Source organism: Uloborus diversus, chromosome 2, assembly GCF_026930045.1.
Source record: "Uloborus diversus isolate 005 chromosome 2, Udiv.v.3.1, whole genome shotgun sequence".
Classification (NCBI taxonomy): Eukaryota; Metazoa; Arthropoda; class Arachnida; order Araneae; family Uloboridae; genus Uloborus; species Uloborus diversus.
Genome location: NC_072732.1, coordinates 47,328,187 through 47,342,434, shown reverse-complemented (window position 1 = coordinate 47,342,434; position 14,248 = coordinate 47,328,187). Strand labels below are relative to the sequence as shown.

General features: G+C 32.4%; 1 protein-coding gene across 1 annotated transcript in view; it reads right to left on the bottom strand.

Annotated features, from left to right (window-relative positions):
- Positions 1-12,579, bottom strand: part of LOC129216299 (uncharacterized) — a 69,454-nt gene extending 56,875 nt beyond the window's left edge. The window contains exon 1 of the mRNA XM_054850509.1: positions 12,498-12,579. Within this exon, the coding sequence (XP_054706484.1) occupies positions 12,498-12,540 (43 nt within the window). The 5' untranslated portion in view covers positions 12,541-12,579. The remainder of the gene's footprint in view (positions 1-12,497) is intronic.
- Positions 12,580-14,248: the final 1,669 nt, after the last annotated feature.

Here is a 14,248-nt window from a genome sequence, read left to right as displayed (position 1 = left end):
AGACAGAAAGATAGAGTGAGTTCATGTCCCTCTCCAGATTACAGAGTATGCATTTTGTGCTATCACGTATATTTATTCTGTGAAAATGTTTCTAGCAATAGGTATAATTTCGTTTTAAATAGCAAATAGAAAAATTGAATATTTATTTGAAAAAAAAATTTAACCTTATTTAATATTCATATAGATGGAGACTACAAAACAGAGATGTATAAAAACTTAGCTTTTGATTGAACTTGGGGCCATTTTTCATGAATATTTTCCCTTCTATAATTAAAAGTTTTGAGCAAGCAGTACCAATAAAGAAATTTTTCACCGTCCAATCAAGAAACATCCCACAATATTACTATTCCGTTTTAATTTGAAGGGTAATTTTGCAGTTTGTTTAGATGAAAAACAGGATGTTAAAATGACGTTAAATAGTAAGTAAATGCTAATCTAATTAATACGAAGTTACTAATCTAATTAATACTAAATACTCTAATTAATACTATAATTAATACTAAGTAAGTAAATCTAAAACATAGAAATGAATTCTTTTCGCTGCGAATGTAATTACACAGGACTTTAATAGTCTTATTCACTTTAATGGAAATAATGTACTTTTAAATTAGAGGAGAAAAAAAAGGTGCTCAAATTTTTCCTATCAACAAAACTAGGAGTTTTAATAAATTTTAATTATGTTTTAATAAAGTATTAACTTTAACTTATTACAAGTTAATACTTTTGTCGAAGTAAAATTTTATGTTTAATTTCTTTAATTATCCGATTTCTAGCTTTTAATAAGGGACTACTGGTTGTACGTGTTTAATTTATGCGTCTAAAAATACAATGTTTCTTATTGTATCCTTAGACATAGAATTCTTAGACATCGAATTTATATAAAAACCAACCAACAACTAAAAAATATTTTCAGTTTGATACACTTAAAGAATTGCAAGGAATTCCTTTGAGTATGTTGAAAACTTTTTGTACTTCGTTAAACAAAGGAGTTCCTAAAACTATCACACTGAAAATCAAATTATTTTAGGTTTTGCTTTTTTGAACAGGGTCGTTCATATGACTAAGATACAACACCGTTTTCAGAAAATAGTCATTTCTTTTTATTCATTCGAAAAACATTTGTTTGCCAGGGTTAATAATAACAATCTTTAACAATGAAGTGCACCTTAAGTTATAAAAATTCCTTTTACTTCCTTTTTGGGGGAAGAAGGAGAGATAATGCATCTGTTTTGTAAAGATGTGAAAGAATACGTCTGCAGACATTTACATTTGTTACGAGTCGTCTGAGAATAATAACATTACAACTACATTAATTCTACTTTCAAATGTCATGCCACAACGCAAGTTCAAAAAGAAAAATAATAACCGTAAGAAACGAAGGATAAAGTCAAGCATGTAGAAATCTTCCGAAGCTTCTAGGGAAAAAAAATAGAACAAACAATTGTGTTAAATGAGTTTTCAATTTAAACTGAAACGGCTTATTCATTCTGCTGACATTTTTCAATTATTAAGCTTTTCAGAAACTTATCGTTTGAGCTCTTGAATGAAAAGGTTTCCAGAAAGTATTTAAAAACTCTACAAATGCTTCTTTTAAATAAACCGAAAGCATGCTAAGTACATATTTAAAGTAAAATTAGTTTTAAATCATGTGAAATAAAATTAATTTTAAATCATATAAATAGTGGTCATATGAAATTTTCCGAAATTAAAGGCCAAAAAGCGAAATCTTAGGTCCTTAAATGGATGTTCAAACATATAATTTTGCTGCTTCATAAGAGGGGGATCGTATGACCCCATCCTCTCAAATGGCTACACCACTAGTTACTGTACGCTTCTTCTTTAGTATCTTAAAAGGAAAACAAATTTAGAAAACAATCTCTGCTTTAAAGTCCGAATTGAAGCAGGGAGAAGCAAAGGCAGTGGACATTTTCAAGTTTCGAGTAAAACGACTATATAAAGACAACGTGATAACGTTCTAGGTAGGCTTTCATTGATTTTTTTCCCTAAGTCATGCTATACAGCAGCACCTACCAGGGCTACTAGTAGCATCTCTTGGCCCAACCATTTGTGCTGGTTATCTCCAAATTTTTATTTTTCCTACTAACATCCCTTTGCTTCTCACTGACTCAATAAGCTTTTCTCCGAAACTAGGCAGCACAAAAAAATTCCGAAATGTAGTTGATACCTTACACCCTCGGAGAATAAGACTTCTGAATTTAAATGGAATTATAATGTTTACACATAATTGACTTCATGGGAATGTGTGTATCCCTTACGGAGCATCTATATGAATAATGAGTAAAAAAAAACCATTGGAAATTTTGCTATCATAATTTGCTAAATTGTGTGAAGTTTAGAGAAATATTATGCTGAGGTTGCAACACTCCCTCCCCCCCCCCCCCTCACTAGTTCAGGGTTGAGCAAAATATTTAGGAACACCATAGTTTGAAGATGAGTCGAAAGAGAACAATACAATAAAATGAAAGTTTAAAAAAAGACTCATATGAAGAACTTAAACTTTTGTGTTGAAAAAGTACACATATGAAAGAACTTATGTTTTGATAAAATAACGAATGTCGCATGTGAAGAACTTACACGTAATGTTTTCCTAGCCATCGAATCTCTTCAAACAAAATCCTTGCTCAACAACACTTTTACAATAGGTAAACAATCAAGAAATGAATGGGCGTACAATACACGCACTTGTTTACACCTACTCCGTATCCTAGAACTAATAAAAGCTACTTTTGCTTCATGTTTACCTTTCAAGACCTTGACTCAACCAGACAAAAAGAAGGAAAAATTACCCGAATTTTTCACTCGAACCTTGCTGTGTTTCGGAAGACTATTCTTTCGACTGCTTTTTAGTAATTTTAGAAACTGTTTCTAATTACAGTATGAGATCCCAATTTCGGAATTCCAAAATCCGGAAGACCAAAAATTCGAAACTCATTTACTTAAATATTAAAAAAATGAATAAGTTTTAAAAAAGGTCGATTTTATTTTTTCTTTCAGTTTACAAAAGTTCTTTAATGTTAACTTTCGGCAATTACCTGTTGAAAGCACGGAACTTTCCGTTCAGCTTTTTAAAAATGTTTTCTTGATGCGACGTATTGTGCGTAAAAAAGTGTTTTGTTGCTATTGTGCAGCAATCTTTTAACATCCACTTTCGGAAAACGATAATTTTACTTTTCTTATCGTAAGTATGCAATACAAAGCCTATTGAATAAAAGTACATAATTATTTTCAGTAAAAATCTAATTGATTAATTGTATTGATCGGCATATTGCATAATAATAAGAAGCAATATCCGCGGACTATACGCCGCTGCGTTTTTGACTTCTGTTATTTTCGCTTGAATTATTTTCAAACTTTTGTTTTTAGCATAATGAAGTATAACTTTCATAGAGAATTGATCACAAACTGAAAGAAATTTAGCGCGGACATTAGCGAAACTACGAAAAACGTGACAAATATCGCATGACAGGAGTGTTTTCCACTTATTTTTGGGAGTCAGAATCCAAAATTTGAAAAATCCAACAAGCTAGGTAACTTTCGAGGGGTTCATGGGTAACTTTAAGGTTTTTACTCTTTATGTATTTCTAAATTTTATACCCCTTATCCTGAAATCTCAAGAACAAACCAGAAAATACATTAAAAATAAATATGAATAATTAAATAAATTGTAACTGAAAAGAAAAGGGCATTAACATCTTACACGTGCAAATTTTACGCCTAAAACATAAAAGCTGGCAGGCATGATATTATCAAAACAGCTGTTCAATCAAATTAAGGAATTAACAAATACAAGAACCCTTTCTTAGCAACTAAAGTTTCATCGAAAGAAATACACGGTAAGTTTCAAAAAGAAAACAAAACGAGGTGATGTGTGCATCACATGACTTCCTTTTACTCCAATTTAATGTCATTTTCCCATTATTGGCAATTTTAATATGATTCTATAATTTACTCTTTAAATGTCACCAACAATGGCCAAATTGAAATCAGATTTTTAAAAAAAAATTGCCAAATTTTTCGCCAATTTGGCAACAAACTTGGCGACCAAAAAGACTGGCGATACATCGCCAAGTGTCCGCTAAATTATAACCCCACTGAGTTTACATCGATACTAACAATGATTTCCCTCCAAAAAGGGGCAAAAGACCCCTTTAGAAACACCCGAATGCAACCAAAAGTGGAAGTGCACAACTAGACCCCACTAGGAGTCTATGTACCAAATTTCAACTTTCTAGGACATACCGTTCTTGAGTTATGCGACATACATACGCACATACATACATACAGACGTCACGAGAAAACTCGTTGTCATTAACTCGGGAATCGTCAAAATGGATATTTCGCGAGTCTATACGTTCTTAGCCACTTATCCACGGGTGGTAGAGTCGGAAAAAAAAAACTCAACATTCATTCGGGGGTGAGCAAAATGGAAATTAAGGTCGATTTTTGAGTGAAAATTTTTTTGCGAATACAGTGCTTCCTTTTTTGTAAAAGGAAGTAAAAAGAAGCAGGAAAAAAAAGAGGAGGAATACATCATTAACTATTAAATAAATCCCAGCTCCAGAGAAAAAAATTTGAAGTTTTAAATTTCAGCAAAAGAAATCAACCACCACTTTTAACATTTTAATCAAAAGAGAAGGATAAAGAGATATGCACTTGAGAAAAAAGCAGAAAAACACAAACTGACCCCCCCCCCCCCATTTTATAGGACTTTCAGAAAGAAAATAAAGCACCATGCAAAAGTAATTAGTTTCAGTTCTAGCACTTCCAAGCTGTACAGACTAATTTACTGAAACTGGTCCTTGTTCAGTTTTTTATCAATTTGAGTGTAGAGGTATGGGGGATAGAGATTCCAATGCTTTTTATTTATTATGATAGTTCGTCAAATTTGCGGCAGTTCTCTAGTGTTACTATCTTTCTAATCTTCCTATTTGAACATAACTATCCATTTTTAATTAATTATCCGTTTCAGGCACGTAGCTAGAACTTTGTTAAGGGTAGGGGTCCAAGGTTGCACGAACTTCAAAAGAGGAGGCATGCTAAAGCAGAATTAGTAGCTGATAATTACACAAGATAAGATAAATTCAATTAAAACTGATTATTAAAATATGATAATTAACTAAAATTATTTAAATAATTGAAATTAATAGAGTCATTAGTTAAAATTAGTTAACAAAAATTTTATGTTAAGTGATATATTAATTATTGTCAGTTTGTAAATTAACATTAAACTGAAAGTTATCACATACAAAGTTTCCAAATATGGGTGAACCTCTGTCCTCCTGAAAATAAGTGATATATTTTCTATTAATAAAAAGGACACAATAAAAGAAAAACGGAAAACGAAAACTGCACTAGAAATTACTTGGAAAATGCATGCGATAATTTAATAAAATATTAAAGCTTTGTAATATATTTCATTTGTACTTATGCCATTTTATTTGAAAATAAGAAAGCCACCCGTCAAATTGCTTCAACTCTTCTTCATTTGAACGAAGCAATTGCCTGTTAGGTGATATTTTGATAGTTGAAATTTTAACTCTAACACCAGTGGATTAACCCTAAACTCAAGTAGATAGCGTTCATTATTTTCGTTTCTTCATTCCTCTGAGATGACACAGTCTTACCAGTATAACTGTTAAGTTACCGGATTGAGTTCAGCCTTGTCACTATAAAGCCTTTACCTGAATGATAAACATTACCAAAACATAAAATCAAATTACATATCATGCCGTGGCGCGAATTCATTGTTGAAACACGTGGGTTACTCGATCATCGGCATTATTTATATGAGGATAAATAAATCTATATCTATGGAGTCGAATGTATAACTGAATGTTACATAACGTAACCCTGTCCGATTTGAACAATATTTCAGGCAAAACCCCGCAACTCTCTCAACGAAAATATTAACAAGGTTTCATTTAAAAAGCTTGAATTAGTTTTTATTCATTTACATTTATAATATTATTTTGATCATACGAAATAGAATGATATTTCCAATCTTATCCGTTTTCTAATTATCATTCCTAATTATCAATTAAAAGCTTGAACAAACTATTAACTCTTTGAGGGACGGGGGCTTTTTTTGATGCAACCATTTTTTTATATATATATTTTTTTTTCTTTCTTCAGCCAACTGACACAGGATTTCAGTTAGCTGAAAAAAAAGAGAAGCAAGAAATAAATGGTGTTCTCAAGTGAAGTCACTATTTCTCAAAGGGTGAAAGCTGTTCGAAAAAAATTTAAATACCGAAAAAGGCGTATTGCCGTTTTTTATCATTATTTTTTTCTTTCTATTGGGGCTGTGTTAGAGGCTTTAGCCTTTTGCGGAACAAGTGCGAACCAACGAAATGGTGGCATATGCCACCATTAAGGCGCGGATGTGAATGTCACAGGAAAATTTGATGCCCAGTTTCCACCAGATGGAGACACCTGAACTCTCTTCGATGCGAAACTGCGAAAGGAATTTAATTTTGTCAAAAGCATTCACAGTCAAACGACCTAAGGGATCTTTTGCATGCCGATTAATGGAATGTATACCTAATGAATTAAATTAAGCATCTGTGTAATTTTATTTTAACAACATGTTGTTAATTTTAACAACAATACATATTATATTTTACGACGCAGGTAATGATTTTTTTTTCTTTAATACGATGTTAGCAAAACACTCTATTGCAAGAAATAGTAAATATCTTTAGCTTGAAGAAAATAAGAGTCTTTTTTTTTTTAAAGGCAATAATAGAAACGAAAAACTCAAAAAAATTTACCTCGTATTCACCTTTTTTGTTTCTTTGCTTGTAACGCAGTAAATAGCGGTAATTTTCACATAGTAATTTATAGTTAAATGCAGATGTCTGTTTTTTGTTACGTTTAATGCTACCTTCACAATTTACTAAAGATGGATGCATAGATGCTAATTAAATAACTCTTTAGTACAAAACCAGTGAATAACAATCAAAAAATATATTCCAATGATGCAAATACAAATATGTTTAATAAAACAACATCGAATAAGAGATTTTTGCGTCAATTAAAAACTGACTAACTGCTTTCTTTTGGGATCATAGAATCACAATTCAGTAAGATTTAAAAGTAATAATTTCTAATAAATTACTTATTACATACGTAAATATGGCCTAGCTTGTAATTTCATAAACTGATCACAGTAAAATATTCAAGTAATTTTCAATTTCATTTTTCTATAAAATTTTGATACCACGAAAAGCTTGTTACATCAACCTCAAGTTTTATTTATTCATTTATTTTATTCATTTTACCTTCAAACACGAATTTTTTTGGGCATTTAATATGTTCTATGATAATGCTTAAATATTGGGGGGAAAACATCAGTAAAAAATCTACGTAATTTGTTACTCAGAAAGGAGAGAGATGTTAAAAATAATCTAAAAGTTCAAATAAAACTTTTATCAAAATATAAAATGAATTTGAAATGAACCATGCCAACAATATAGAGTTAAAATGAAAAAAAAATATCAATAATTATTTTTCCTCATCCTCAAACACACGGAATGTGTAGAATTTCTTTTTTCGCCGCTGACTTAGAATCTAAAATTAGTTTTTAAATGGAAAAACACATTAACACGTAAAATTGCTCGTATTATTAAGAAAACTTTAAAAGGGAGCACTGCGACTTACCTAGTTTGGGTAAACTTAATTTTCTTTTGCATACAATATTTTGTTCAAGATATGTTTCCTATAAGTATGATATAGATAAAAACTGCGTGTTAAAACAGAAAAGAATCGGAATTCAGTTACTGATTCACCAGGAACACACCTCACTCTGGCTGTCTTTCGTACAACATGCGTCTACGAAATCCACGAAAATCCAAAAAGAAAGGAGAAAGAAATAAAGAAAACCACGCCAATGAGACTGTGGGATACGATGAAAGTGGCAATAAATGCTTGTTTTTACTTTACCGATGGCAATTTGATGGACCAAAGGCGAGGGGCTGAATTTCAAGGTCACACGATCCAGCTGGTTTGAAAGAAGAAAGGGACATTTCCCCGTTTCGGACAAAGCAAAAAGCAGACGAAAATTGGGAACCTGTAGTTGTTGCACGAGGTTCTCGTGTTCTGAATTTACTCAAGCGCTGAGAAAATTGCTGATTAATGGGAATATTGAAGGGAAAATGCTGCGTTTTATAAAAACCTTATCTTTCGGAAAAACTTCGTTGATGCGAGATGCAGCAACTGACAAAAAAGGACAGGGGTCTTTCGGAAGGGGGGGGGGGTCCAGACCCCATGGACCCCCCCCTGAAGTCATTAATATTTACAAAAAGAAATATGTTGTAATGTTGTGATTTTTTTTCTCACATAACAGTAGGCAAGCAGATTGCGCTCAGTTTTTTTTCAACCACCTCTCCCTTCCTCCCCCCCCCCCCAAAAAAAAAAATCCTCTCTAAAAAAAGAAGCGTAAATGAGAAGTTCAGACTGCGAACCCTACAGGCAAAGAAGCAGATCACAGTGGTATTTAAGAAGCCCACAAGTCTCATCTAGAACTAAATTATCACTCTTTTTCATAAACATCGATTTTCTAACATTGGATAAATGTCTCCTTGCAATTTCTCTCACCTATGCTTTTTTAATTTAAAAGATTTTTGGAGGCAAATTACATGTATATTTTGTGTAAAAAGAAAATTGTTAGTGAATATCGAAACGACATCGAATTCGTTTCCTTTAAGTTATCATGCTTCAGGTTTCTGTAAATTTCCATTACCAATAAACATTTCTCTTGAAACAAAAAATACTCAAGAGCTTTTTTTTACTTGCATTCAAGAGTACAAAGATAAAAAAAAGAATCATAAAATTTTATCACAAAACAGTTCTCGCATGATGAAATTTCAAGTCTGAATAGGAAGACATGATTAATAAATAAACAAATGGCTCAAAAACAGTTTTATGTAGTACAAGGACAAATAATTTTCAGATTTTCATTAAGAATAAACAATATAAAAAGAAGTACATGTAAGATTTTTTTTTTTGGCGGGGGGGGGGGGGAGGGGGATGTTGAAATTTATTTCATTGACAAACAAAAAAAATAATCTTAGAACTTAGAAACTGCGACAAAAATGTTCATAAAACTAAAACTTCCGGAAATAGCATTTCTAAATTTAATTTTTTTTTCTACTTTTACTTGGATTCAATGCGAACAATAGGGAAATGTTGGAATTAAACCTTTTTTTCAGCGGAAACCAAATAAGCAAGCTTGTACAGTAAAGATAACGTACAATAAATGACAAAAATGCAAATAAATAAATAAATAAATAAAAAATTTGCGGTTACTGTCCTTTACCTACCCACAGCAGTATAGGGTAACTATACAGTATGTTCTATAAGAATTTTTAACATACACTACACGAATGACAGTAGAACTGAAGAACAGTAAATGACATGAAAGCAAGGAACTATGAAAGCGAGTTTATGACAATTTAAAACTGTAAAAGAGCTTTAAACAAGTTGAAAATGTTTTCCTAGGAGTACAAAATTCTGCTCATTTAGCACCGAAAAAAATAGTGAAAAAACAAATATTTAGAATTTGAGGATTTTTATGATTGAAACATTTAGAGCGATTCACATATCAAAATAAAGAAAGAAAAATTCAAATACTATTTTATAAAAATTCCTTGTATTGCATTGAAATAAATCAAACATGTGCGAATGGAAAGGATATATGATCCTTCTTCTTTGAAGAAAAAAAACCTTGGTTTGTCACAACACTTCATCGCTCCAATTTTATAAGAAACTAGCAAAAATACCCGGTGTTGCCTGGGTCAGTAATAATTATGAGAAATAATTGTTACTTGCCCTTGTTTTCTGTTTTAAACGAAAGAATTTAAAACAAACCTTTTTGACGTGATTAAAAATCTAGCTTCTTCCTTACTCATCAAACTAAAATAGCAATAAATATAAAGAACAAAATAGTATTCAAATTATAAACGAAAGCACGACATTTAAGCATATACAAATTTGAAGAATTTCCGAAATATGAAATTAAACTTTACATGTTTAAAAAGATCTATCTGTTAGTACTTTTTTTCTTTTTAAATCTAAAACCTTCTCTGTATGGCTATTGATGTACGAACTGTTTTAAACAATTTAGCCGCCCGTGTTCCCCTTACACTTGCTTTAGTTTTTTTGGGAAATTTCAATTTTTGTGGGCACTTGGTGCGGTTTAAAATCTTACCAAATTTGCGAGAATCATTTCGGGACACTTTCGATAATACTCCCCCTCCTTACTAATTTTTATTATAGAAATATTGTTGCCAGATGCTGAGATACTTTTGGTCCAAAAAAAAAAAAAAAAAAAAGGCGCTAAACGGTTTTATCCGAAATGTTTCCAAAATAAGTAGTAAAATTTGGCGATTGTTTGAAATCATGCAAAAAGAAAAATTAATGGAAGTTTTTGTGCGGTTTATGGATTTGCCTAATTTAGTTGTTGAATTACTTTACACAGTTTTTTTTTTTTTTTTTTTTTTTTTTTTTCAAGTATCTTTGATTGGCGATATTTTGTTTACATGGTGAAAGCTGAAAAACATTATTAAGTAGTCTTTGGGCTCAAAAACAGCGACAGTGGAAAAAACTGCCAAATTCATCAGCTGCTGCAATCTTTCTGAAAAAATTCTGGCGATATTTCTGCTGGTTGGTTGGATATAGTGAGCGAGTGTCCAATCAGTATAAATAATAATAATAAACCATTAATTACATAAGTTCCGTTTAAAAGTAAAATGATCAGCCAAATCCATTTATTTTTAGCCAATCTTGTGGAAAAACGTTACTTTAAGATTTGACTTGAGAAAAGCCTCAAAAAGTCAGACGAAGCGCAAAAATATTCAACAATACAACAATTCTTGGGAGTTGAGATGACACACTAAATAATGACTTGGGTTGATGAAAGCCTTCGAACAGGGAACAAAAAAGCTCATAACTCGTTTTTTATACAACTTAGAAACTTCGAACAGATGCTATCTTCAGCAGAAAAATTGGCGCTTTCGATGGACATATAATGTTAATATGTGCACGTTTTTTTTCCACCCCACATATTGGAGCATTTATGCGAAAATTGGGACTAAAATTGGAACAAAAAGGGAACTATCAATCGGATTTTTTTCGAACTGGTCTATAAACCTTCCCAGTACCAAACTGAACAAACGGTGAAAGTTTCAGCCAAATCTGCCGGGTAGTTTCTGAGATCTTAGGGAACAAATTTACCAAACACCATTTTTATATATATAGAAGATGAAGGAAAGAGGATTAGGCACATAATAAACCAATGTTGAATTCGCATTAATGTGGCTTATTCTTGCATATGATGAATTTAATATCTAATACCTCATTTTTAGCACGTATATCAAAATAAATCAAGCATAGAATGTTCAACTATTTAATAAAGTTAACAATGGGGTGGTTTCCTTCAGTCAAAAGTACTACTTTTAGTCATTGAAATGGATAGAATGAACAAAAAAAAAAAAAAAAAATTACATGGACCCTGAAAATACTTTTGTTTTCCCAACAGTTTTTTTTTTTAATTAATTTTTTAAAATGTCCGATTTTTCAAACAAAGCGTGGTCTTTATGACTTCACAAATGATGCAATTTGGCGCATCTTTCTACTACGTTTCCACGTTATGATAATCAAGCAGCGAATTAAAATTGCGCTCTACGCTTGCTATCAACCATATCATTGCCAATACACGTGAGTAAAAATGCGAATTAAATATTTTGTTCTGTGAATGGCAACATTGAATGGCATTTCATCATTTGTGATGTCACAATGAAAGCGCAACGATTTAAGTTATTTTTTTTTAAATATTAACCTTAAATAAATTATTTAAAAATGATCAGATCCTATGTTTTTAAGCATGCTCTTTCAGAAAAAAGTATTTTTAAAATTTTGGAAACGGCCCCATTATGATAAATGAGAAAGCACTGATGCTTGGTATGCCTGTCGATTTCATTTAAGTGCGACAAATACAAGGCCGACTAGAGGCCATGCTAGCCTCGTCGGAAACTAGGAGCCCGGCCCTTGGGGTGACCCACCTCGGAATTGGAGTAATATAAGTTTTTTATGAGAAGAGGGACCTGCCCGGCGACCAAACTGACAAGTGGCCTAGGTTCTCAGCGGCTGAACAAATATCGTACTCATAGAATGAAAAGAGCACTTCTCTAATTAGATTATTATTACTGATGCTCCCTTTCATTCTACCTGTGAGGTACCAAATTCGCGGTAAAATCCTTGTAAAATGTTATCCGGGTTGAAACTTCAAAAATGTCAATTAGAGATCTCTATTCTAAGCACTAGGAAACAAACTATGAAAATATTTGTTGTTTTCTTTGTCCTGAGATTTCATTCCATTGCAAACAATCTCAAATGTTTGTAGACGTTTCTTAACCCTAGCAACCTAAAAGAAGTATTAGATAACAATTATTATAACACTAAAATAAATATCCACTTACCCTTCCGTCGGTTGCCCAACAAAATAGGTGAAAAACCGCGCATTTCAATCAAAAGTCCCTTCGTCACAAAGTCACAATTCCGAACAAAATCGTCATCGTCGGCCTTGGTAAATTCACCGAACTTGGGGAAACACATGAAAGAGCAACAACACGCTTTACACTTCGTCCGCTGTGCAGCTCACTGTGAGCAGCGCGTCGGCACAATAAAACTTTTCTGGACATCCCTCCCTTTTCCCCGACCCGGCACCTGGAGCCATCTCTCTACAGAGGTTGCCAAAGCGTGTAGTTCCGCCGTCGCCAAACACGTCGCCAAAGTGAAAATGGATTTGCGTAAATAGAAAACAGGAAGAGAACTTTCAACCTATCCTGCGAGTTTATTGACAGAATGGCTATGACAACGAAATGATGAACACTTTCTGCCCTTATTGATGTTAAGCATTGCATATTCAAATTTTGGCTCATTAATTTATAAAATTATCATCTACATCATCGATACAATTTATAGCTATTGTTCCTTTTTTTTGTCAGAATTTGAATAGCTAAAGGAAGTTTTTACGCAGCTTGATTTTTGAAATGTCTTATTGAAATCATTTTGTTATTGACACTATGATTATTAATTTTTTTTAACTCAGCACCTAAAAAATAACGTTCAATTTTAATGCCCGTGAATCTCAAAAAATAATTAAATAAATAAATATAAAAAATAAAGAAGACTATATAGCAGGGAACAAATGTGCAGTATTTCGTAAAACCGATACGAGTATTTACACATAACACATGTGTTTATTGCGTTAAATAATTAGAAGAGTTATTTTAAATTTATATGCTGGTAAATAAAATAAAGAAAAACTTTTAAAATTGTAAAATATTCCATGATTTGTGATTTAGTACAAATAAGGACTTTTTAAAATCAGATTTTTTTTTTTTTTTTTTTTTGAGCAATCACGATTGCTTATTGCTTTTATTTGACTGTTTTTGGCGTCCTATCATTTTATTTTCCCACCGCCACCCTCCGCAGCATCACCGTCGACCGGCTCCTCACGATGCAGCTCCTATTATAGCGAAAGCCGTCTCCAGGTTGCATCCATGTCCTACACACACGCGCATACATACACAACTACACACGCACACATACACACACGCACACAAACACATACACACATACACCTAATACACATACGCATGCGCATACATACAGACACCTGCGCATACACACACACACAAAAACATACACATACACACAACTACCCACACATTCATGCCTGCACACAGACACAAACACATATGCCTACACACACATACACATACCCATACACACAAACACTCATACCCTCCACACACAAACACCTACACACACATACACATACATACAGACATATACACATACACACAACTACCCACACATTCATCCCTGCACACAGACACAAACACATATGCCTACACACATACACATACCCCCTACACACAAACACACATACCCCCACACACAAACACACACTCGTGATTGCGAAAAACATTATTTGAATTCAAGATGTCAAAATTCAAATTAATTTTTCTTTTTTTTTTTTAATTTCTATTTTTGTTATTTACACCAGGTAAAATTAACAAATGAATGCAATTAAAAAAAAGAACAAAAAAAAAAGGGGGGGCGGGACTTTGTTAATTAAAAGATTATGTACTCGTGAAAGATATAACATTCAAATTTGATGCGAAAATAATAAGGTGAAGTTTAAACTTCAATTTTTTAGGCG